Source organism: Pleurodeles waltl, chromosome 1_2 (genome assembly GCF_031143425.1).
Source record: "Pleurodeles waltl isolate 20211129_DDA chromosome 1_2, aPleWal1.hap1.20221129, whole genome shotgun sequence".
NCBI classification, from domain to species: domain Eukaryota; kingdom Metazoa; phylum Chordata; class Amphibia; order Caudata; family Salamandridae; genus Pleurodeles; species Pleurodeles waltl.
Genome location: NC_090437.1, coordinates 749,873,537 through 749,899,286, shown reverse-complemented (window position 1 = coordinate 749,899,286; position 25,750 = coordinate 749,873,537). Strand labels below are relative to the sequence as shown.

At 44.2% G+C, this 25,750-nt stretch overlaps 1 protein-coding gene across 16 annotated transcripts in view; it reads right to left on the bottom strand.

Moving 5' to 3' along the window:
• The window catches only part of RAPGEF2 (Rap guanine nucleotide exchange factor 2), a 681,573-nt gene that overhangs the window by 329,100 nt on the left and 326,723 nt on the right, over positions 1 to 25,750 (bottom strand). For 9 of the 16 annotated variants that reach the window (XM_069243442.1, XM_069243528.1, XM_069243470.1 and 6 more), the window contains exon 1: positions 23,764 to 24,113. The exons of the other annotated variants lie outside the window; for them this stretch is intronic. In XM_069243442.1, the coding sequence (XP_069099543.1) occupies positions 23,764 to 24,113 (350 nt within the window). Of the gene's footprint in view, positions 1 to 23,763; positions 24,114 to 25,750 lie in introns of those variants that run through there. 16 annotated transcript variants of the gene reach the window in all.

The window sequence follows — 25,750 nt, the reverse complement described above, 5'->3', positions numbered from 1 at the left end:
CTCGACAAATTTTGCACACACTGCCCCATTACCCCCTTTCATAAACCCAGCGAGGTCTCACCTGGTGAATAAAACATGTGTAGGTTTTGCAGCAAAAAGTGTTAGGTGGGTCGGACGGGGGGAGCGGGGGTTTGAGTGAGATGGGGAGTGTCCAGTACTACATTGTTATTCTCCATATCTATCTGCGGAACTTCTAATGGAGAGGCAATACTGTAAGTGTACGTTCTCCCCTCCCCCAAGTATATTACCCATATCAAACTCTGGGCCACTAGCAAGAGAGTTTTGGTGGGAATTGTTTCAACAGGAAACAACACAGTACATAGGTAATTTAGTTGTACATTAGATAGTTGTGATATCAACCACTATGAGATAAACAGTGTGGAGAATGAATGGACAACATACAATAAGAGCACAGTCGTGGTGGACCTATCACGTTACATGTAATGGGTCTCAGGATGCAGGAGATGCTATGTAAAGAAATTCAGTGGAGTGGCTACTCAAAACACAAACTAAAGCATGCTCCAAAGTGCTGCGGTCAGGAGAGAGAACAAAGCAGGTCAGGTCCTGCCGTAGAGGCCACGAGTGAGTGCAGGAAGCATGGAAAGAGAACTGCAAAAGGCTGCATGCTACTCTGTGCCCCAACCTTTCCAGTGCCCAAAAGAGGATGAGAGAGCAGATCTTTGAAGCTTGAATAGCATGCCATTTGTGAACCACACTTTCCCTAAGGAGCATAACTAAATATTTTGGGTCAGGCAAAGGAAAAAATTCCAATAGTCCGGTTTTCACAGTGTAAGGTAGCTAAAAGTTTTTGCCAAGTTAAACAGGCCATGGAAACAGATGCTCCTGAATGTGATGCAATACTGCAGTGGAAGTGGAGGTTATAAAGACGGACTGCACGTGGAGGTGTTATTAACCTGCACTTCTACAATGTACATTGTAGACGAAGTGCAGGTTAATAACACCTCCACGTGCAGTCCGTCTTTATAACCAGGGCACTGTAGAAGACTGATGAACTTAATAGAAGGAAACCCAGGAGACTGATTGTCATTATTCCCAGGCAGGACACAGCCACACCCATCTTATGGATGACCCTCTGAGGACTTCTCTATGCTCACCATAGTGTTTTACCACATAAATTGAAAATAAAAAGTAAAACAGAAGTTTGCTCGCAGTCAAACGTATTATCAGCAAAAATGCATTTATCCATGTAACAGGGTCGATGTGATGCAAAGCGCTCGACTACTGCCCAGGGAGATCACGCTGCATAGGAAATAAATAGAAAAAAGTAGTCCAGAAACCATACGGATAACACGGACCCTCGTATGTTTTCAGTAGTTGGCCGGTGCGCTCGAGGAGGGCTAAATACCACAAAAAGCATGACGTATGCTTGCCTTCCGCTAATGAAAGCAAGCACATTTTAAAAGGCAAGCCCACAAACCAACCAAACCTATGGGTGTGCGGTGGGCGTGGTTACAAGCCCATAAAGAGATTACAGCAGGGACAGAGCGATTTGCACTCAACCCTAAAAAGAGTTGAAAAATCACCTCTTTAAAAAACACTACAACACAATGCATCAATCACCCTTAACCCAGCTACCTCTCCTTCTACTTGTTGACTTCATACAAGTATTTGACCATGTATAGAGCTCCGCTATCTTTTGGCTAGATTCACATTATGAAATACCATACACCTACATAAATACAAGTAGGAAAGTGTATAAGGAAATCATTTTAGAAGGAGTCAAAAATGGAGTATAAAGAATTATGTTACTGGCCTGCTCACGTCAGTTTGGAAGGTATGCATATACTTATGTACCACAAACCTTGCTACAAAGACGCGGAGCATTGTAAAGGACAGGGGAGAGGGATGGTTATGAGATACATCATCTTAAAAGGATACTTACGGTAGAGTGGAAGAGTGATGGCACAGATGGGGGATGGAACTGCGAGGAGGATGAAAAAGTGAGGGAAATGGCGTATCTATGTGTAGGAGAGGCGTGGAATGGGAGGAACTGGAAGTTAATATATTTTTCCCACTCTAAAGATGATTTAATTTGGCTATGGGGTAAATGTGGCCAAAGGAGCAAGAGCAGAGGGTTATGTTCTCCTTTGGCTCTCAAACTGCATCTCCAATTCGTGTACTTCTGTTGCTAGCAATGTTATTGTAGTATAGAAAGCTCCTTAAAAGTGTGGTTGTAAAACATTTAATGGTTTCTGGCATCCATCTGTTCAGGGACATGTTATGATGATGACTGGTGACAACATAAGAACTAAAGGCTGCACATCCCTCAGTTGCAACGTGCAGGAAAAATGACTCTTTAATCCATTTGGCAGGAAAAGGTTTGAGGTGCAAGGCCCTCAAAATTAGTCTCTACTTATCCCTGTGGTATTCTATAAAATATCCATGACCACTTGTAACAAATAAGCGGACTGCCATTATACATGCGTTAAGGTACTCTTTGTCTTACATTATAAGAGTATTATTAGTCACTGAGGAGACTGGGGACCACAGAATGAGCAAGTTCAAAGGCTGAGTTCCTTTGTAAGGTCATGGAGTTCTAAGATGGCTGGCAACAGTCAAATAACGTGCACCTGAAGCTATTTTATTCCTTATGATAAATAATCACACTATTACCCTACCACCCCCCAAAAAAACCTGCTCTTTAGATCATTCATATGAACAAGCACGTTTGCAAATATATATATAGAACGCGTTGGATCGGTCCAGCAAAAGTAAGCACACTAGCAAACAGCTAGTCATTTATTGCACAATAATGTAAATCACGGCTTAGCCTTAGTTAAAACAAAAAACAGCAATAGCTCATAATGTGTATTAGTATGCAGAGATTAATAATGCAGAGAAACGTCTATTTTCGCGTAATGAACATTATTGTACAAAAAAACGTAAACATGCTGCCATAAAAGGCTCTTTACTGCTATTTGCTGTTGTATTTACACATCATTTTTAGCTTTTGTTTTATGAAATAGAAAGGTTCATTAAAAAAAGTCTAGAAGAGCAGATAAACTATTTTTTGTTGTCATAATTTAAACAGCACTTGTAGTGCTACTTCCAGACCTGCCTTTTACATTGTCTGGTGGCAGCAGGCATTGTGACATCACAACTTAATGGTGTTAGCTTATCACAACTAGGCAGCGGCTTCTTTTTCTTATTACAGGTGACTAGTGATGTCATAACTAGACCGCAATAAGAAGATTAGAGAACATTTTTTTCTTAAAGGATTGCAGGCTTCCTTGTATCAGAAAACTGATTGCACACTTCAATAAAAATGCTCATGTGAGAAGAGAAATGGATAAAAAGTCAGAAATACTATGGCTGGAAAACTTAAACTTTTAGGGTTAGTTATTTACCGAAGTTCCATTTCTGGGAAATCTTAACACAACAGGACTTTGCCAAGGTCAAACAGGTGACACCACTAGGAAAGAACAATGTTCTACCGACCAGGAAGAGAGTTCGATCAAGGCCAGGGAGTAGCTTTAGCAGTGGCTCACAAACAAGGGTGACACATATTGGAGCGACTAAAAGCCTCGTGTTTGAAAACGATGCTAGTCAGGCACTGTAAAGGCATATGAATTGGCAGATGCTGTCGGGAAATTGGGCGGTAACAAACCCATACTGTGGCAGATTTGAAAAGTGAGTCTGGGCCGGATTGTCTGGATGTCAGTTTAGAGGTAACTACATCTGTTATCACAAGTTTAACAAATACTGTCACAGGATTGTATTGTTAAGATTGGAAGAATTACAGCGACTGGATGCTGAACTGAGAGGTGTTCAAAAGACTGGAGAAGTCCAATACAGAAAGACTTGTTTGAAATGTGCAGATTGTATCCAAAACTGACGGCGATTCTTTCCTCCCACGTTGTATGCAATTTATGAAACATGTTTTTATGTTTTTCTAGGATGGAAATACATTTAAGGAATTGTAGACAGAGAATGCTGTCCATTCTCAATTCCGTGTTGAGGAAGACATATTCTTTATATACTAAGTTATCCCTTTCCAAGATTGCTTGAACTAGAAAAATAATGCTGTTGTCAGATATACAGAATTGTTATTGTTTAACCGCCACGGTAATTAAAGTCTGAACACACAATTTTAGACTTTATCAGGATTCCTCCACAAAGTCGACACTTCGTGCCTCCCAGTTAGATCTGAACATGAAGTTTGTGATTATTCTGTGGTGCTGGTGTCAGGCAGGGGGTGTCGATGAGTGCTCACACAGTTACATTTCTAAAAAACAAGTTGCCTTTAGACTCAATACGCTCTCACCTCTCACAGCTCTCTGCAAATGATGCTTAGCTGTCAGAAAAGTTCCATAAAAATTACATTTTTGAAAACAAATCAACTCTCTTTAAAACACCTTCATGCAGCAAATGCACATGGATAACTTTCTTATAAATCATTTTCCACAGCCTGACATTTTGGGGCCTGATGAGGTCATGTAAATGCATCCTAACTAATTTGTGGCAACTGAAAATTACAATTGTTACGAGCCTAGTGAATTAATTTAATTGCCATGATTCCATTCTATTAGGGCCAAACATCTGTTTCGAGTTATTCTTGGGGGATTAATATCGGTTTTGGTTTCATATAAAACAATATGATACTCTGGTGTGTGATGCCAATGATATCCCGGATGGTCTTTATTCCTCTGAAACAGTGGCATACACCTTCACCCGAACGCCTGTCAAACCGGTGCATAACTGGAACAGCCTCTACTTACTCTGTCCATAAACCTTAAACTCAACCCTAACCCGAACACTAACCCTAACAATATCTGAAAATTTGTAACACTAATTCTAAACCTAACAACACTGCAAATGTAACCATAAACCATTATATAACACAATAGGGTGGCCAGATTCTCAAAACACAAAACCGGGACAGATCATAGACATATAAGTAGGACTACAGTTTGCAGCAACCATCGACATAAAAGCAGGACTACTTAACAGCTTTAATACACAAGCCAAAAGGATTACAATGACAACTTCCTCCACAGACACATATATAGAATTACAGACGACAAATCAGAGGTCTTTTATTGACTGTAAACTTAGTTCCATTTAAAAGCCTTTGCTTCAACATTTGCTATAGCTGGTGACCACCCTTGCCTTGTACATATTTAAACTTGTGAGTAAATGGGAGATGTGGTATCTGATGGTAAAGAGGTGGGGGCTTTGGGTTAAGCATTTCAAGACTTGGAAAGCGAGTTTATAGAGAATGATTGAAAACCAGATGGGAAAAACTAGCCCAGAGCTGCATGGTATATTTTCTGTTCTCTGTGCCAAAGTACAATGAAGGTGCAAAACCTTCAGGATGTAACAAGTCCCTTAAGAATGTTTTGGATGAGGGACCAACCCTCCACTACCAAGGAAGTCACCTTAACACCACAAGAGTGCAACTAAGGAGTTTCTTTTTTCGCTCCAGTGGCCCTCCATAAGTTCATCCTGTCACCTCTACAACAGTAATATTTACCTCCTCCCTCAGTCACTCACAAATCCAGCCCCTCTGTCACACTTACCTCCTTCTCATCAGTCACTCACACCCAGGGCCGGCTCTAGAGCGGTGCAACTGGTGCCGCCGCACCAAGTGCTGACTTCGGGTAGGGGCGCCTTATTTGCAGGTATATTATAGTTTCAAAAGTTCCTTGCCCCCAGCAGTTTTTGGGCAACAATAAATATGTCAAGATAACTCAGGTGATTCTGCCTGGCGAGAGATAGGATTCTCTAGTGACATTTTAAGGTAGCGCAGAGCGTTAATATGCCTGCTGCAAGGAACATGTGCCATGCAGGTTAAGTGCATATATTGCAAATAGCTCAGTGGCTTACTACTTTTGTCAGAAAGATCCTTTTGTTAATTTAGAATCCTACTATAGAACAGTGAGCTATTACCGGTCATTAAAGAGCTGCATGCAAACTGCAAGGTATAGATTATTAGAACGTTATGGTTTTTTCCCAGTTTTTCATTATCCTAATGTTGCAATAAAAGGCTCATTTTGGTAGAAATCAATTCTTATTATTAAAGAGAACCCCTAACTGTGATGTTACATTTAAAATTCTGAGTTTGTGCTTTTCCAGCCCAAGCACTCAAACTATACTGCCTACCAGTATGGATGGTTCCACTTCAGGCCCCTTTTGCCTTTAGCAGCTGCCTGATTCTGAGTTGCGTAAAAGGGCAGAGCAAGGTCACAAGGGTGGCTGGCTGGATCTTGCTGCATGCAGCGACCTCTGACTCCTGGGAGCAGGGCAGGGTCATGCTATTCACTGGTGGTTCGAAGGAGCTCTTGTCCTGATGGCTGGCACAACACCAATGTTGCTGCTTTGTATGAAGAGAAGGGAAATCCAGAGAGAAAATGTCTCTTTTCTCTCTGGATTTCCTTTAAGTGAGGTCATGCCGCAACTTCTCAAGCAGTGAAGTCAAACACTACTGAAAAAACGGGATATTTGTATAAATAATCTAGCCACTTCCCAAAAACCAGGACATTTCTTTATTTTTGACGAAAGTGTTGGGGTACTTCCCAAAAAACCGGGACGTCTGGTCACCCTATAACACAATCATCTTTTGTGTTGTTGTCGTCAATACAAGCACAAAGAGTATGCCTACAGCAAATCTCGGAGTGCTCTCCCTACCTCAAAACTAGTTTTACAGATGATCTAGCATTCATCTTTATTTTACAACATGCCTAGTGCTTAAAGTAGTAAAGTAGTCATACAGTAAGAGTTGGGTGTTGCCCAAGTGAACAATAACAGCGAGACCTACTCCTGGTTTAAAAGGATAGAAATCCCCTGGAACAAGAAATATGGGTTGTTATGTTGGGGATAAGCGATTCCAGGAAACATCAAATTCCTTTTGAAGGTTGAACAATAAAAGGGTCTTTAATTTATTTTCAATCCCACAATGTAACCAGCTGTTGGTAGTTGAAGCAAACCACAATCACAGTTTGTTTAAAGCTAATTTGACAGTTAAGCAGATAGTTAACTGTCTGGGTGAATATTCAAACAATTGAAGCTCAATCTAAAACTGAATCCTGCTAGTACTGTTTGGAAGACAGCAGAAGAAATGGCTGCACCAGTCATGAGGGAAGGAGACAGTACACCATAGTGAACAGGCATGCACCAGCCACCAGAGAGATGATCAAGCACATTAGTGGTGGTTTTATTTCTTCATCAGTAGACCCTCAGCACTCAGCTACAGGGGGCTCCAGAAACAGATGGTGCAACTCCTCAAAAACGACTGCAGAGCAATCTGCTGGACCGAAGAAACCGTTTTGGTGTACATATATCGCTGTCACGTATACAGCAATGATAGGACCCAGTTCCGACACTGTGACTAATTCAATGCATAGATTTACCCAGTAGTGCCCAAGGTTACCTCTGACATTGTGTACATTATCTAACTGGCATTTGTGGCAGGAAAAAGAATAGTCTTAGGCATGGGTGTCTACACAGGTATATAGAGAGACAGATAGATAGAGAGACAGATAGATAGACAGATAGATAGATAGATAGATAGATACCCCAAACTTTAACTCAATTGTCTCTCACACAGTTTATTGGATGGGAGACGGTAATAAACTTCGAATTCATGAGGCAATGTGTCCTCAAATTTAAGCACCTCCCTAAACGTCAATCAGCAGAGTAAAACAGATCATTAAATAATGGGGTTCACTCAAAAATTGAGTTCAAGATCAATAAAAAGTTAAAGGTTTTTATTACAGAAGTTCAGAATAAGCAGTACAGAGTCAATGCCATGGAGGCACTCGTATTCAAAGTCATGTAAAAATCTGAAAATATTCTAATTCTCCATGGGAAGCAAAATCATACAAACATCAGGAAGTATCCCTCATAGAATAGGAAAGTCTCTGGTTCAACCACAAATCGAGGGGGTTTCTAAACAATTATTGCATAAAATCATTAGGAATTCTGTAAACCCATTGTGGTGTGGGCAAAAGTATAATTTCTTTAGCAAATCATAACAAGAATAATGCACATCTTTACCTTTACACATAAGCACCATCCCAATTCTAATAAAAGGTATTCAACACCCTTTATGCTAAAGTCATCCGGAGACGTTCTAACAAATATGAAACATTTAGACAATAAAACTTTCACAAAGTGAATGAACCCAGTGATGAAACCAATGAGATAGATACTTTTTGCAATCTTACATCTGTACCATTACAAATTCACCACTAGCAAAACAACTATGGCAGTGGACATAATGTAATCAACGTAACTGTGTGCTTTGCAAAGCCTATGGGGAGTGGATGTGTCCAGGGGTGAAACAGGAGAGCTAGACTGACGGCATCCATCTTATTCAAAATGGAGATTTATCCAGACATGACATAAATAAATGACAACAATATTTGTACTTCTATACTTCATATGAAATTTGTTCCAATTGCAATTATATTAATTCAGTCTAAATGTAAGATCATGAATAAATTGCAAATATTATACGTTATTATTAGTATGCAAAAATATAAAGTTATGATAGATAAGACAGATAGATGGATAGATAAACGGATGGATAGAGAGACAGACATAATTAATGCTACTTTGGCAACTGTGTGACTCTGGTCTTCTCAGCAAAGGTCTTGTATCACAATGCCTCAAACATGCAGGAAATGTAATGACTCATTGGTCTTTCCCACACACAAGTGACCTTGCAACATTTTTCCAACTGGGATTTTAATTAGTACACAGTGTGTATCAGGAGACAAACGCGAGCGTGATCACCGAGTGGTATTTTCTGCTACTGAGCTTCCTTGTCAATACAGTAATTTTACAACGGCCTAGCGAAACAAGCACAGGTGGCTTAATGTCATCAGTGAAATAAAGGACCAAGTTCGAGATTGCAGCAGATTTGCAGAACCACCTCACTCAAACCAGGAAATATGCTTGTGAAATCTAGTGCCTAAACGAGGATCATAGCTGTCAATTTCAGGACACGCCTGAAGTGTATTACTGTGCTCACAAAATGTTACTTTATGCTTCCTTACTGCAGCTTGTAGTAGTTTAGAAGAAATATGTCTTAAGGGACACACAACATGAAACCATGTGTTATAGCACCCATTCCCTTGTCATGTCTCTCAATGGTGATCTTCACTTGCATGATCTCCGCTTTACACCAGAGTCCAAGAAGAACAGGCCACTCGGTTATTCTGTAATGGCTGGGCACATTCACTCATCAATTAAATTTCGATCCTCCTGGCAGAGTGGATGCAATACTCTGATGCCAGTCATGGAGAGTCAAAACTGATCATAATCCACCGACTAACTCTCCTTGTGATTAATCCTCTGCACATGCCTGTCCTGGAAGCCGTATAATACAGGAGTACCTCCAAATAAAGTGGGGAGTACTTGACAAAGAAATCCTACAAAAGTGCCTGAATTTACCAGACGTTACCATGCTAAAACATTAATCAACAAAGACGAAGTTAGTGACTCCCCAGCACCTGCAAAAATACATATTTGCATTCTTCAAGCAAGTAATAAAAAATAAAAATAAAAAAATCAATGGACATCAAATCGTTTAACCCCATATGTGCGAGCGTCAGCCACTGGCCGATGCCCGCACACCCTCCCTGGCGTGGGTCACGACCAGTGGCTGACACCATGGAGGGGTTTTTAGGGTTTTTTGTTTATTTAATCCCCATCGGGAGACACGGAAGAGCTTCCGTGTCTCCCCTTCACCCGCCCCTATGTGACATCAGCGCGGCGCAAGGCGCGTTGACGTCACAGTTTATTTTCCCAGCCGGAGCAGGAAGCGCAGGTAACGCCGCTTTCTGCTCCAGTTGGGAAAACGGACCAGAAAGGCCCTCCCCAGCCTTTAGGAAGGCCTTGTTTGAAAGCAGAGATTCTCCCCTTTCAAACGAGGCCTTCTTGAAAGTGTTTCTTGGGCATGGATCGCAGCCGCGCTTCAGCAAATTGTGCAGCAAACAGAGTGCCTAGTTCCTGCATCAGGAGTGGATCACCCTAGGGGCAACAGTAACCCTCATGAAGGACTGGAGCTCACTCTAACAGAGAAAGCAGCCGCAAAGCTGATAAATTAAAAGGCTAAAGACACAAATCTCCATTCAAATAACTTCGGGCCAAAATATGTGCACTCTCATCATTTCAACTTGTTCTTTCGTGGAATTATGGCTTAACAGAATTATAGTCCAAATTTACAGGCAAAGCAAGAGTTTTTTGTAATTATATTTATTGATATTTTCAGAAAAACAATAAAAGAACCCTAAATCAGTCCTTCATGTGAAACAAAAAACTGAGCTGTTCGACAATACAATCATATTATATTCCAATAATTACTAAGCGACTGCTTCTCTTAAATATTGCTTACATTTGACTAAAAAAGGCAAGACCTGAGACCTAAGATCATATCTACCAATAAGATGAGTCAATGTGGATTCAGAGTCAGACTTTGCTGCACAATGAATACTAGGTGTTGGTGTTCATGCTCCTATACCTGGTACTGAAATACAAGGAACAGAAGAAGGGTACCACTACACTGTTTTTTGGACTTCTCTTTGGCCTTTGACCTTAGTGACTGGAATACCTCTTGGACAAGGTTGTCAAACACAACCCTAAATCTCTTACTAATTGTACCAATCAAGAAACTTTACACAGGCACACCTGCACAAATGAGATATGCCTCAAACGTCCAGCTAACTCCAAAATTCACCCCGCCCCCCAAAAAAACTAGCACTGAACAAAGCTGCCTACTAGCCTCTTTCTAGTTCATCATATGCATTAATGATCTAATCAATAACACAAAAAAATCCAAAACACCTTGGTCACCCACCCTGCTCTACTCTGATGGCTCAGTACTCTCTCCTGGCATGCACACCTAATGCTCTAAAAATTGTTCTTCGCCATGCGGTCTACTTCTGTAAAGAAAACAGCCTCATGATGAACAAAGGGAAAAGATTGTGGTATGGAGTTCCCACACCAAGAGTCAAAAAATGTTACCTGAAAAAAATGGAACCAATCGACAGGGTACATAAATCTACCAGTCTGGACATCACCCTTGCTTCTCTTGGAAACCACACACAGAGAAGCCCTCCAGAAAAACAGAAGTGATTGCCCAGGGAATTCCTTTGAATCACTCACCACTTTGGAAGCACTAGATTATCCTTTATGCCAACCACAGTATAAGCAAAATAAACTGACTCCGTTTCCACCTATGGAGCAGACGTATGGTCAACAAACGAGAATACTTCAGATATAGGAATCTAGCAGAGGAAACACTGGTAATTTCTGCTACACATCCCACAATCCTGCCCATCAGCATCCCTCCAGGAAAAAAATGCAAGCTACAGGGCCTCCCCCTCAGTGGTAGAAGTATAACAATCAATACTAAAGCAGCACTAAGTCAAACTCAACCAACGAGAATGACAAGAAAAGGCATTCAGGAGGAGCAGCATTCTGTGGATGGCGGCTTCTGAACAACACGCACCACCATGCAAGGTAAGGAGCCATGCAAGCGCTAGCCATGCAGGCGCTTTTCCCCAGCAAGATACAATCTGCTGCAGAAGGAACAAAAATGAAAAGCCACAATTTCTTGGCAACAGTGCTTCAGTTGAAAACACTGCCAACATTCTGTTAGACTATGGTTAGTATTCAAAGTGCAGAAAGTCATGTCTAAAGACTTTGAAAAGATATATAGGAAAGACCAAAGACGTACATTGTTGTTGCTTCTGCTGGATTACGACCCCAATATCAAAGGTGTTGCTTTCCTGAAGGCAGCTGGGAAAATCAGGAAGGACAGACTCTTGCTGCCCACCTCATCCCGAAGGAAGAATCAGGAGGATAAAACATTAATGCCTGCATCAACAAGTAGCTGATGACCACCAGTACAAGTATGGTAAGAAGGCAGGGTCACGACAGCTAACCAAAAACACCACTTGTCCCCAGCTGCGAATGATTTATGCTCACTCTCTTCCTGCCCTTCATAAGCCACCAGCAACTCAAAGAAGTAACACAAAGCAAAAAACACTCAACGAAAGATTCTGACCATGACCTGAGGCGAAAGTCAGGAAACCTCAGCTACCACCATCTCTGCATAAAGTTCTGTACCCCACAATCATACCCAATCACAATAGAACAAACAGAACCATGGCGTGAAAAAGAAAACTTACAAATGTAAAAGACAACGGAACGCAAGACTTGGACTTAAACGGACACCGTCTCTGCACGGGGTTCTACAAGCTCCACACATTTACATGCTATCCATCACCCCTTGCTGAACTTCAGGGCTTCTCTGCACTTGATTCCCCTCGCACTAATCCATTCTTCCCATTCATTTACTCTTCGTGCCTACTAATATGTGTTTTAATGTTTGACTTAAAAGATCTTAATGGTCAAATTCGGTAATAAATAGGAAATACGATTTTCCTGTGACACAATTGTTCAAATGAATCACAATCCTTGTCATTATCATATAACTTCCGAATCATGATAAAACACGTATAGCCGTCATGCTGCACACACAAATCAAGTAATGGAAGGACAGGCTGAATGTGCTTTTCCTTTATTGGGGTTGTGCTTATACAAACCATGCGGAATACTCTAGGTAGAACACCCCGTGAAGCTTCATCGTCTCTTGAATCAACCAGAAGTCTAAAAGCTATGCCGGACCTGACTGCACAGTCACCCAGCTAGATTCAAGCAGTCTGCTGGGAGAGCAGCCCCCCCATACACATAGCTCTGCATGCATACTCAATGATGGCTTCCTCAGAAGTAAGACTTAGCTATTCGGTGGTGCCTAAAATGTATGCATTTCTAACGTCATTCCTTCCTCTACTGGATAGCTGTCTGACATGGCAAGAGAGCGGTGAGGGGACAGTGTGAAAAGGAACCATAAAAACAAATATAAACAGGCATTGGCAAAACCAATAGGTTGCGCCAATACAAGAGTTATTGGCTTTGCAATCTGTTTTTGCCATGTTGTACACCAGTATGGTTGCAGTTCAGCATGCTAAAGGTTCGTAGCGTGGAGTGCAGAGTAAAATGGAGGAGTAGTGTCAAAGTGGAATTGTTGGCTACAGTGTTGTAGAGGGGAGTGGAGTTCAGAGGTTGAGGTGCAGAGAGTGTCGTAGTGTGTAGTGTCAGAATGGAGTGGTATAGAGTGGAGTGGGGCGGAATATGGCGGAGTGGGCTGGAGTGGATTGATATAGTGGGCTGGATTGGGTTGAGTAGAGGGGGTGGATTGGAGTGGGGTGGACTGAAATGAGGTGAGGTGGATTGGAGTGGGGTGGCTTGGGTGAGATTAAGGTGGGTGAATTGCATTGGTGCATTAGGACCTGGGTGGGTGGACTGGAGCAGATGGTTGGGAGGGGGTGGAGTGGAGTAGGGTGGATTGGAATGAACTGAATAGGGGTGGATTAGAGTGACTAGACTGGAGTGGGTGGATTGCCTGGAGTGAGGTGGATTTGACCCAAGTGGTGTGGACTGGAGTGGAGTGGGTAGGAGTATATTTGATTAGAGTGGGGTGGATTGCCTGGAGTGAGGTGGATTCGACCCGAGTGGTGTGGACTGGAGTGGAGTGGAGTGGGTAGGAGTATGTTGGATTAGAGTGGGGTGGACTGAACTGGGGTGAGGTGGATTGGAATAAAATGGATTGGGGTGGAGTGGGTAGACTGGAGTGGGATAGATTTGATGAATTGGATGGGGTGGCTTGAATTGTAGTGGGGTGGACTGGAGTGGGGTGGATTGGAATGGGGTGGAAAGGGATGGGGTGGACTGGACTGGATTGGGTGGGGTGGACTGGAATGGGTGGATTGGAGTGGGGTAGACTGGAATTGGGTGGAGTGAATTGGATTGGTATGAGGTGGACTGGACTGGGGTGGATTGGATTAAGGCAGTTTGTCGTGTGGTGGATTGGAATGGAATGTGGTGGATTAAGGTGGACTGAAGTGGGGTGGATTAAGGTGAATTAGATTGGAGGGGTGGATTGGAGTAGGTGTGTGGTGGATCGGATTGGAGTGGAGTGGATTGGAGTGGGGTGGGGTGGGTTGGAGTAGGGTGGGATGGACTGGAATGGGGTGGATTGGTGTGAGGTGGGCTGAATTGGACTGGAGGGAGGTGAACTGGACTGGAGGGATGTGAACTGGACTGGAGTAGGGTGGATGGATTGTATTGAGTGTGGTGGATTGTGATGGACTGGAGTGGGATGGATGGATTGGGATGGAGTAGGATGAGTGTACTGATTGGTGTGAGGTGCTGGATTGGATTGGTGTGGGGAGGACTGAGTTTGAGCGGGGTGGATTGAAGTGGGGTGAATTGGGATATGGTATGGTGGGCTGGATTGTGGTCAGGTCTATTGAGGGACGGCAGATTGGAGTAAAGTAGATTGTTCTGGACTGGGGTGGAGCAGACTGGAATGGAGCAGATTGTTTTTGAATTGAAGTGGGGCAGACTGTTTTGGATTGGAGTGGGCAGATTGTTTTGGATTGGAGTGGGGCAGATTGTTTGGATTAAATGGGACAGACTGATTTTGATTGTAGTGGGGCAGATTGTTTGGATTAAATTGGGGCAGATGGTTTGAATTAAAGTGGGGCAGATTGTTCTGGACTAGAGTGGAGCAAACTGTAGTGGGGCATCTTGGAGTGGGGCAGATTGCTCTAGATTGGAGTGGGGCAAACTGTTTTGGATTGGAGTAGAGAGGGGCATACTGGAGTGGGGCAGAATGTTTCGGCCTGGAGTGGGGTAGATTGTTTTGGATCAGATGGATTTAGATTGGAGTGGGGCACACTGTTTTGGAGTGAGGAAGGTTGTTTTGGATTAGAGTGGGGTGGATTGTTTTGGATGGGAGTGGGTGGATTTTATGGGATGGACGGGGGTAGATTTTGGTGGATTGAATTGGGGTGGAGTGGGCAGATTGGAGTGGGGGAGATTGATTTGGACTGGACAAACTGGAGCGGGGCAGATTGTTTTGGGTCGGAGTGGGGCAGATGGTTTGGTTAGGAGTGGGCAGATTTTTTTGAGTGGAGCAGATTGAAGTGAGGCAGACTGGATTAGAGTGGGCGAATTGGAATCGGGTAGATTGGTTTGGATTTGAGTGGGACATACTGGAGTGGGGCAGATTGTTCTGGACTGGAGTGGGGCAGATTGTTTTGGAGTGGAGTGAGGCAGTTTGGAGTAGGGCAGATTCTTTTGGACTGGAGTGGGGTAGGTTTTGGTGGACTGGATTGGGGTGGACTATTTTACTGTCGAGCAAATTGGAATGGGCAGAATGCTTTGGAGTGGATCAGATTGGAGTGAGGTAGATTGTTTTGGACTGAAGTGGGCAAACTGGAGTGGGGCAGATTGCTTTGGATTAGAGTGGGGCAGAATGTTTTGAATTGGAGCAGGGCAGATTGTTTTGGAGTGCAGCGGGGCAGAATGGAGTGGGAAGGATTGTTTTAGATTGGAGTGAGGTAGACTGGAATTGGGCAGATTGTTTTGGATTGGTGTGTCAGATTGTTTCAGACTGGAGTTGGGCAGGTGGGGCACATCTGGATAGGTTGGGAGGATTCTAGTGGATTGGGGTGAGTGGATGGTTCTGGGGTAGATTGGATTGTGTTTGGTGGTTTGGATTGAGCGGGTGGATTGGTGTGGGTGAATTGGGGTGTAATGGGCAGATTGTAGTGGGGTGGATTGGTTGGTACTGCATGATTATGTGTTAAGGATAATTTTGGAAATTATACATAAGAAAGAAACAATGTTGTCTTGCAACACTTAGAACAAGAAAATCGTCATCTATTGAGAACAGTGGCTACAAGCAACAACAAAAAACAACTGCAAAATTAAAAAAGAAGACTTGGCAAAAAACAAAAAAAAGTTAACTATAGAAAATAAAGCTTTGCAATTTTGTTTATCACGCTGGGCACGTTTTTGTAAGCCAGCCAGTCACGCACCTTCTGTTCACAGAGCCTTCGAAGTTAGAAGGAGGCACCTCTCATTCATGTCGGGAGCAGTGGACAGGCACTGATTATCCGTAGTTAATCAATTTCATCAATCAGTAGTTGGCCCCTGCTCCAGAGACAGGAACGGAACTAATGTTAGGCCTCCAGTTACCAATTATGAGGCGGTAAAGATGAGTATCAGGCAATGGTAAACAACGGGCAAGCTCTAAGGCCACTGTAAGAGGCTACAGTAGTCTTGAAGAGACTGCACATGCACAGTCTAAAAGTGATATGTCAGGAGCAGCTACAATGTAGTTTGACTGCATTAAAGCAGCTCCACTACTTGAAATTGGGGGTTTTCTTACATCCTACGTCATAACATTGTTGAAAAGAAATGATCACATTCCACTCCCCCTATCTAATATGTACAAAACTTTATTTTTTACCTCTTTCACACTCTGCTGAGCACCACTACCACCAATAAAGCGCATGAGATCACACAGTGCAGGAAACTACATCTTTAGTGGTGATGACCCAAGATTAAGCTGTGCTGTCCCTTTTCTGATGAGAAAGAATTTATTAAAGGGAGGGTCTCTGTGACCAGTCTTTCCAAATGAGGGTCTCCTCTAGCTTGCAGAAGTAGGGTGAGGCGAAACACATGATTACTCCAAAGCAGCAGTCATAACACTGAGGGCAAAGTCCATTGTCTCACCTTAAAATATGATTAGTGCTTTCAAAGATAAGCTGTTTTTGAGCTTCCAAAAAAAACTAGAAATAAATAAAAAACATGAGTCTTCAGAACGTGGGGCACAATCATGTTATGTATTTCTGAGTATGATCAAACGGGGCACATTTTTAACATTCAACAGACTCCTTCTCCAAAAGCAGTATTTGGTAATATGCCTTGAAAGGAACACTTCTGCTTCGGTAACGCTGTTCCACACTGTGGAAAAGGTATTTCTATGAAATAGGGTATAGAGAGAATGACCTATCAATTCTGTAAAAAACGTAATTTTTAGGATTTAAAAAAAAATTATTTTTTAAAGACAAACGTTTTATGGAGAAAAATAATATTGGGTTGCTAACTTGTAATAAAACATAGGCCACCCTTCCTTGCCACTTTAAAAGATACTGTTTGTGGTCTTGGAAACTAGCAAACAAATATGCGTGTTTGCCCTGAAAAGGGGATCCTTTTTGAGAACTTCTGGAACAAAATAGTTTCCTGTTCTGTCCAACACAGAAAACAATTCTTCCTAGGCCCGCCTGCCTCGGTTGAGAGCTCTGACTCCATGGTGTGACCCGCAGCAGGGCTGAGCCTGCCCTGCAGGACAAACCACAAGTTTGCCAATTTTCTGTGACTAGGCTGTTAAAAGCGGTCAGTGTGTGCAGATGTCTAACAAAGTATCAAATTGCATGAACTAAAAACATAGCTTCCCAAATCAATTATTCATCAGAGGCAGCCAACCCATATACAAGACACCACGACTGCTTTTTAGCCACTGACTGGTCATCAGTATGCTAAGGCTTGCAGCATTAATACATGCACAATTGACAAACATGAATAATATGAGGCAGAACCAGGAGTCCGCCCACTGTGTCACGCCGATGATGAACTTTTGTACATTATTAGAGGTGTCAATGCACTTCTATGAAGCACCAGGATGCCCATTAAAGGCAGGAGATGGCGGCCCTCTGGGCACTGTGCCGTTCCCTACAGTCGTCTTTAAGAGTGCCCCATCATTAACCTTGACACTTCTGTTCCAAATGAACCGGGGACCACTGGCTTCTTACGCCAGCACCCACTGGGCACTTTCACTCGGATTGCAGGGGCATCTCACCGCTCACTAGTCAAACCCTAGACCATGAATGGTTTTTTCCTGTTCAACAAATGAATGCCATGTCACACGTCTCAGCGGGCAACGAGGCTACAAACCACAGTAATGGCGAGTGATGAATTATTTTTCATATATCTATTTTGAGTGGGGTAACAACTCGCACAGCTCTCTATATTGCTAAGACGAATCCAAGCGATGTCGGTTATGTCACAGTTCAGAAACTCTTCGAAATCCAGGTTGAAAAATCCAAGATATTTTTACGAAGTGGTTCGAGGGCGGAAATTCGTACATGGCAGTATTCTAAACTTTCTGTCTTCTGGGAGCTTACTGGATGAAAGGAGCGCTTCATGTTTAACTGGAACTGGCGCATGGTACTGTTTATATACTTCATTGTTTTACAAGTGTAAACTGAGGCACTGGACGCGGTGAAATGTTTCGAGGATCACAAAATATTCCTCCAAGGAATGAGCAGAAACAGTACGTTCTCCTGGTTCCACGGTCAGCAAGTTCGCTACTTGCAAACATCCCCCACCTTTAGTGAATCCCTATCGACAAGTGACCATGGCACGCGCACACACTAACTCTCACCGCCAGCACCCACCCACCATCTGTACAGGATGGGCCGCCAGCAAATGGCAAAACGCTCGTTTTCAAACACTTCCAGGCCGCAAAGCCATCGCGTAAATGCGGAGGCATCCGAGTCCGCGTGGAACCCCTCCCAGGGCTCATGATAACCCCATGACACATCGGTCCCCTGCTCCCCGCGGCCCTCCGAGTCTCAGGGCGGGGGGAGGCGGCACGGTGCACGGAGGGGAAGCTGCCGTGCGGGGATACTTCACAGGCGCCGGCACTGCCCTCAGCACCCCGCAGCACACGCTCCCCGGGCCCCCCGCCTCCGGGGCAGAGCTAAGCGGCCGGCCACCGCCGACGGGACGGTGCACACCGGGAGCCATTCCGGTACACCGGGCAGGAGCTCGGCTGCGTGCGGCCGCAGAGACCCCTCCGACCCCCGCACTGCTCCGCTGCACGCCAGGCGCTCTGCCCGCCGGAATGTCAGCCCTGAGCTGCAATGTGCAGGGCTCCGGCGACCGGGCTGGAGCCAGCCGCACCGCCAGGAAACAGTGGGACCATTATAAGAACAAGAACTCTCCACTGTGCCCACCCAGCCCCTCAAAACCTGCTTCGCAACAAGGCCACATTATTCCCAGGCATGCCCGAACACTCAAATACCAAATGATTGAACCGAAAATCCACCGGCATTCTTTGGATTCTGCGACAGCCGCGCATGCTGCACGAGATAAGGCACCCCAAACGGCAGTAACGGAGCGAGGGAGCATGTATATATACTGCAGCAGTGTGAGCACTCCCGCCCTGACACTGCTCTCAATGAAGCACCTGAAAACACTTCTGGAGCTATTCAAAACTCTAGCGTGTGCTTTATTTTTTCGTTTTAATTTTTCCAGGAATAAAACAAAAATCGAATCTAAGGCACACCGTTCAATTCCGATTAATCTGGAGGTTGCTCCCCCTCTGCAGATTCACCTACACTTTGCAAACATACGCTACACACACGTGCATCACCAGTCACAACATCCGTACTCAAACTCAAAACATGCTTTAATCTCTATTAATTTCCTAAAACACTCAGTGTCACTGCCCTTGAAGAATTAGATGGTCGAGAGGCATGCCTAGGGGATCGCACGGCCTATTACAGATATTCCCAAGACTCCACTTCAATCCACAGACAGGCTCATCTAGTCACTCATTCATCCATTTCAAGCACCCACTTGTACCTCCTTAACTCCTGCACCACACGGGAGCGGTCCAGTACCCCTAATGCGGCCTAAAACCGTGGAAAGTACTCCAGGTAATGAATTCACAAATGAACCCAGTACTCCTGATGATACGGTATTAACTGTCCAGTGGTTTGTAATGTTATTCTCTCTGCCCATTTACCTCCCCGTCTCACACTCGCGCCTATGATCCCACCACCCACTGTTGGCTCTCGTCACTCCGGGCCTCTCCTGGCGGTTGTCCCGTGTGTCCCTGTGCACCCTCCTTACTTGTGTTGCTCCTGCCTGGAGTCTTTCACCCTGTTCCTGCCTCCCTTGTCCTCCTACCTGTTGCATCCTGTTTTGTGTATGATAGACTCTTGTCCTGCTGCTCACCATTCAGTACCTGTTGTAGCGTGAAAGAAGCTTGCCTTCATGCTGCCAAGCTGTACCTCTCCTGCCTGTGTGAGTGATGCATAATCTTTGCTAATTGTGCTGTACACATCCATGGGGCAAATACTCCTATGCTGCTGATCATAGCATTTGTTACCTGTGAGTGAAGCTTGCGCTGCTACTGCGCCTGTATCTAGTGTGTGCTTATTCACAGGATACACTGAAACTGTGCATGGGGGAAGCTTGCCTGGCGTCTGCCACTGTTGTACCTCTTCTCTGCGAGGAACACAAACTGTTCCTGCCTCAGCCACACTTTTTCGTATCAACACTCTTACTACAGCTGCTTGTATGCTTTGAGGGAACCTTCACTGCTGTTACCTATTCTGTGCTTGAAAGAACATTACACCCGCTGCAGGATGTGCAGTAGCTAGGCTGCTCTACTGCTTGCTCTACTGCGTCTATTCTGTCTGTAAGGGAGGTCTGCACTGGCCCTGCCCAGGTTTTACCAGCTGTGTGTAAAAGAAACTGCTGCTAGCTGTGCTCTATCTGTTTTGTGGTCTGTGACAGTGGAGAACACCTTTTCACTAAATAAACACCAGTACTGTTGGCTTTGTCAGTGCTTATTAATTTCTGGTCAGGTTTATTGACCACACGGGGGATCACGCCAGTGCTAAAACCTCTCTGTTCGCCATATTTCTAAAGCTGTGTCCCAGTTGTCCACCAAACCAGAACACAATAAATAGGTCCCTAGTGATTTTTTTTCTTCATTTTACTGGGTCGTTAAGGACAATATCCACTACAAGGAAACCAATCTAAGTGAATAAAGGCAAGAAGGTCTGTGCATACACTCTACACAGCATCTCAGGCTGTTGGAAGTGTTAGGCACCTAATGTTTGCATTCTCTCACGCATGGGCACAGTTACTTGAAGCACAAACCAATAATCAGGATTAGATACTAAAGTGTATGATCTTCCTTTCAAAGAGGCCTCTACTCACATGCATGGTATGTGGAGGCTTCCTAAAAGAGGCAGCAGGCACCCATTTCCAGAACTCCTGTGAGAATTAGGGGCTAATCCCTCAGAACTTTCGAACATGCACACATTTGCATCTTCCTCACCAGCATATTAATACAAACATAGCTACAACTAAGGGAAATACCTTGTTTGGACAAACCAGCGTTTGGATCTCAAAGTAAATCAACTCAAACGGGTAAACATTTTCTAGAAACATATAATGAGCTATTTAAAAAATATTTATACATTCCCTATATCTCTTTCCGAAAATCATCTTTTATTTGCATTTTACGCTGTTCCTGATTGAGTTTTGCTTACTAGGGCCCTCTCGGATTTGTGAGAAGCTGAAAAATGAGACATTTGCATCCACTGTGTGACAACAAACCTGCAATGCCTCCGTAGCTGCTCACTTTAAAGGGGAAGTTCGGCCACACTGTTCCTTAACGGGGTGGGCTACTATGGTTATGGTGTTATCTCTCACTTTAAGAGGCACGACTTCCTGTATGGCGTGGAATTATGCAGGTCAGCACCAACTAGTCCACCAGGCACAAAACAGCCATGTGGAAATATCTTGTGGCAGTAGTGGCAATACTCTACAGTATGGCAATGCTCTGAGGAACCAATGGCATTGCTGTGTGACCTAATATGTATACTATTGCACATGAATGGTGATAGTGTGCCACAGATGGCAAACTTGTTTAAGGTGATGGGGAATATTTCATGTCACTAGTAGGGAAATATGTGCAATTTTGGGAAATATTCTGTGTAGTCATGGACAAAACATAACGCAATGTAAAGCAATGTTATATGATTAATGTTGACATTCTTCAAAAACCATTTGCAATGCACTAGGGTCTCGCATTTCTCAGAGTTACAGCTATTAGCAGTTGTAAACTCCCAACCGTATTTTTCTTTCCAGATTGAAAGAAGAAAACAACGTGATCGCGCTGCTACAGTTCACTCGTAATGAAACCTATCGGCAAAAGTGCAATTATCTACGTAACCCTGCAAAAGTGCAACTAACTATGTAACATCGTCGATGTTATGCAAAGCGCTCGACTTCTGCCAAGCGACATCGCGCTGCGAACAAAAGATAAAAAGTAGTCCACAAAGGGACGGGAAACAGCGAGCCTCACATGTTTTCAGTACTTGGTCACTGCGTTCGAGGAGGGCTAACCACTGGAAAAGGCATGACGTATGCGTGCCTTCCACTAATGAAAGTAGGCAGATTTTAACAGGCAAGCCCATGAACCAATGAAAGACAACTGACATGAAGTGAACGGGGCTCCGAGCCCTTTTCTGACTCCTAAAGCGTCTCGCAAGCCAAACGAATGCGACGCAAGCTCAACCCTAAAAAGGGTTGCACTCAAGACTAAAGTGTGCAGGTTTCATTCCTATTATTGTGTATATTTTTCAAACTTCTTTTGGCAAGTCACGGGGGTAACATTAGATCAACTCTATGGCAATTTCTTACTAGTGTGTGATTACTTCATTAGTTTTTGTGAGGTGTATTTTAATACTTAGTCTAGTAGTTTACTACAAAGTTGCTATTGAACAAAGTTCGCTGTGAGAACTAAATAGATAAAGGGGAATACTACTTGCGCCGACACTGGGGGAGTTGGTGGGCAGAATATCACCCTACCCACATTTGGAAACTGGTGTCAGGAATTCTAGTGTACATTTTGTTTGCATTGCATGGTGGAGAATGGTATACATTTCAAGGCCACCCACGGTCGCAGTATAGGGGTCAAATAAGACATTCCTTCTTCCCGGCCTAAATTCAGACTTTGCTGTGCACAGCATTCTGTGGTGTCCTGAAGCAGAGGTCACAGCAGCAATGTACAGATGCCTTCTTATAGCTCCCTCTGTCGCATACAGACCCTTAGCAACAACTCGTCATACACACAGCAGCAGGTGTAACACAGCTCTGCTCAAGGAACTCTCTGAGCATGATTGGTACTACACAAGTTTACACTACAACCGAACCTCCCCGGCAACTGCATGGCAACAGGAAGAGAGGCCTCTAATGTACTTTTGCTAAATGGCGACCTCAGCGGCTCAACAATTTCCTTCACTCAAAAGTCACCGCTGCCTCCGTCTGATAAATGCAAAACTTCGATCCCTCTCCCGCTAAGCAGCGCATTCATTTGCAAACCTCAATAGTTATATTTTTTCCCGAGGTGACCAGGATTTCTTTACGTTCGTGTTTTTTATGGGGGTGCTTTATTTCAAATCACCTTTTCGCTAGTTGCTGACCCTGCCCTTTGCTTACAGCGAGCGAAAGAACTATGTCTTATTTATATACTTTACGGTTTTAGTGAGCGGTGGCCAAGCCAAGTGTGAGAGGCACGCCGCACCTCTGGAGTCAGATCGACGTCATCATGGAAACATGGTTGGTAGAACTAGAGGGCTTTGATTTATACTAGCAAGGTAATGGGCGCATAAGTGATTTTTAACTGTCTAGTGAACACCTGTTTTCACTGACCATAAACCACCAACAAATGCCATTCAAATAAAACCGCGCATTCTAAATTAAGCCAAGTGAGGTGCGCGGTATTTGTACCAGAACGAATTAAAAACCAAAACCGTACGGCGGCACACCGAGACTTTCACAAAGGGAAGGTTTAACTACCATTCTCCAAACACTGGGTTAGACTCGCCAAGGATTACTCTATATACACTTTTTCAGATTTCGGCATTTTTTATAAAAAAAATACATTGAACCATTCGTTCAATTTAAGGACATGAGACAATTCATGCTAAAAACACCACAATTCTCCCTAACAAACGTGTTCAGCTAACAAAGCACTGCATGCACAGCGTGGGATTCGGCTGCCACCCTTACCGAGCGTGCCCGGGCAGGAGCGGCCACGCTGGGGCGGACTGCCGGGGCCAGTGTTTCGGGTTCCTGCGCCTGCCGCCTCGGCATGCTCTACCCCGGGCTCCAGCGGCGGCGGCGCATGGGGGCAGGGCTCCTCTCCCGGGCCCCTTCTCTGCTCGGACTGGACCGCGGTTGGTCTCTTTAAACCTCGGGCGGCGGTGCTGTCTCCCGGCGCGCGCGGGCCCGGGCTCCCAAGGATCCTGACTTCCTGCTGCTGGGACAGACCCACCTCGGCTGGCCGCGGACCAGTGCCGCACGTGGGACACGGGCACCGCTTCCGCATACCTCGGCTGCCTCCGACAGCTGTTATGCATCATCGCCCCGCACCCCCTCCTTTATCAGCTATTCTCCCACAAGGCGGGGAAATTAGGTAATTTACCATATCTGATCCCGCTCCCTCCCAAGGTCAAGCCCTGCCAACTGTTCCCATCCTCTGCCCTGCTGACAACCAACTTGACAGTGGAGGAACAGGAGCTCACAATTTCACAATCCGCAGCAGGGACCAGCAGCCTACCGAGATGTCAGATAAACTTCAATTAACATTTATTCGAACACAGCCACTGCTTAATTTGTAAAAACAAGTAGTAAAAGGGCCAGAGGCAAGCGGCTGGCACTATCAATAGTTGGGATCCCGAATACCGAGGCTGCGTAGTCTTGATTCCACCTCATGCCCCTTTCAGCCACCACCAGAATCTCCCTTCCCCTCTATCTCACTCTTTCAGGTCGTTTTTCATTCCTTCTTTCTTCGAGACTGTTAGGCCTCCTTTCTCGAACCCATCCTTTCCCTAGTTTACGTGTTTTCCTTTTGCTCTGCGTCAGTCTGATTAGGAAAAATACGTTTGAGCCAAAAACGGAATGCCGCATTCAGTCAGCTCTGCACGTTTGACGTCGCTCCGTTAGATTATCAGTACGGAACGACCAGTGTGGGTGTTACCAGCACTGGGGAGTTAGGGATTAATCCAGCCTGCAATAAGTGCCCGGGAGTGACTCCATGTGTGTTGGCTACTTGTGAAACTACGGAGAGAATTTAATGATTTACAAAGCATACCAGAATCATGACCATATCTTGTCTTCCAGTGTCCGGACTACAAAATTATAATTTAGAGACTAGTGTTAGCCAGGTTACCTGGAGGCGAATCAGTCCAGAAATCCTGGCATTTGTTGGGCTACCTTTGGTTGACTTTGTATCCAAAAACCTGGATCTGGGAAGTTACAAGGAACTTTACAAGTTTGTCATTTATGTTTGAAATGTCAGATGTTATATGTTATGTGTTTTATGTGTTAACCGCAATAAATCACATCAGCAGTTGAGGGAGTCACAGCTCAAAGTTGGAACTCTTAAGGACACTCATGGAACAATGTTCTGGAAGAAATGTGTGTTTCCAATGATAATTCAGGTATCACTGTGGAAGAAGACATATTTACTGTAACCCCCTTGTTAACCCATTTTTGCTTCGTTGAACTCATTCTCTAAACAATCAGTGCTTCTGACAGGTATTGTTCTCGCTCCCTAGCGCCAGGATACCCTTTTGGGTAATAGTGTGTTTTACCAAATAATAATAAGTTGTGTTGTTGTTGGTGGAACTGTATGTATTAGTGGTGGTATTGTAGTCTTGCTGGTGGAAACTGGTAGTTGTGCTAATATTGGGTGGTGGTATTCCTGGTGGTTACTTTTAGGATTACTGATGACTGTATTGGATTCACCTTGATATGGGTGGCACTAGCGATGGGATGGGTGTGGTGGTATTGGTGACGGCATTAGTGGTACTGATGATACATTTAGTGGTATTGATGTCACTGATGGTGATATTGGTGTAGGTGGTGTCTGTCATTGATAACGGTGGTGTGTTACTTGTATTGGTGTTGGTATTGATGGTGATTTTAAAGGCAAAAACATTAAGTGCCCACATATTAACATGTACTTTTTGTTTCTCACATTTTGACGGCCAGT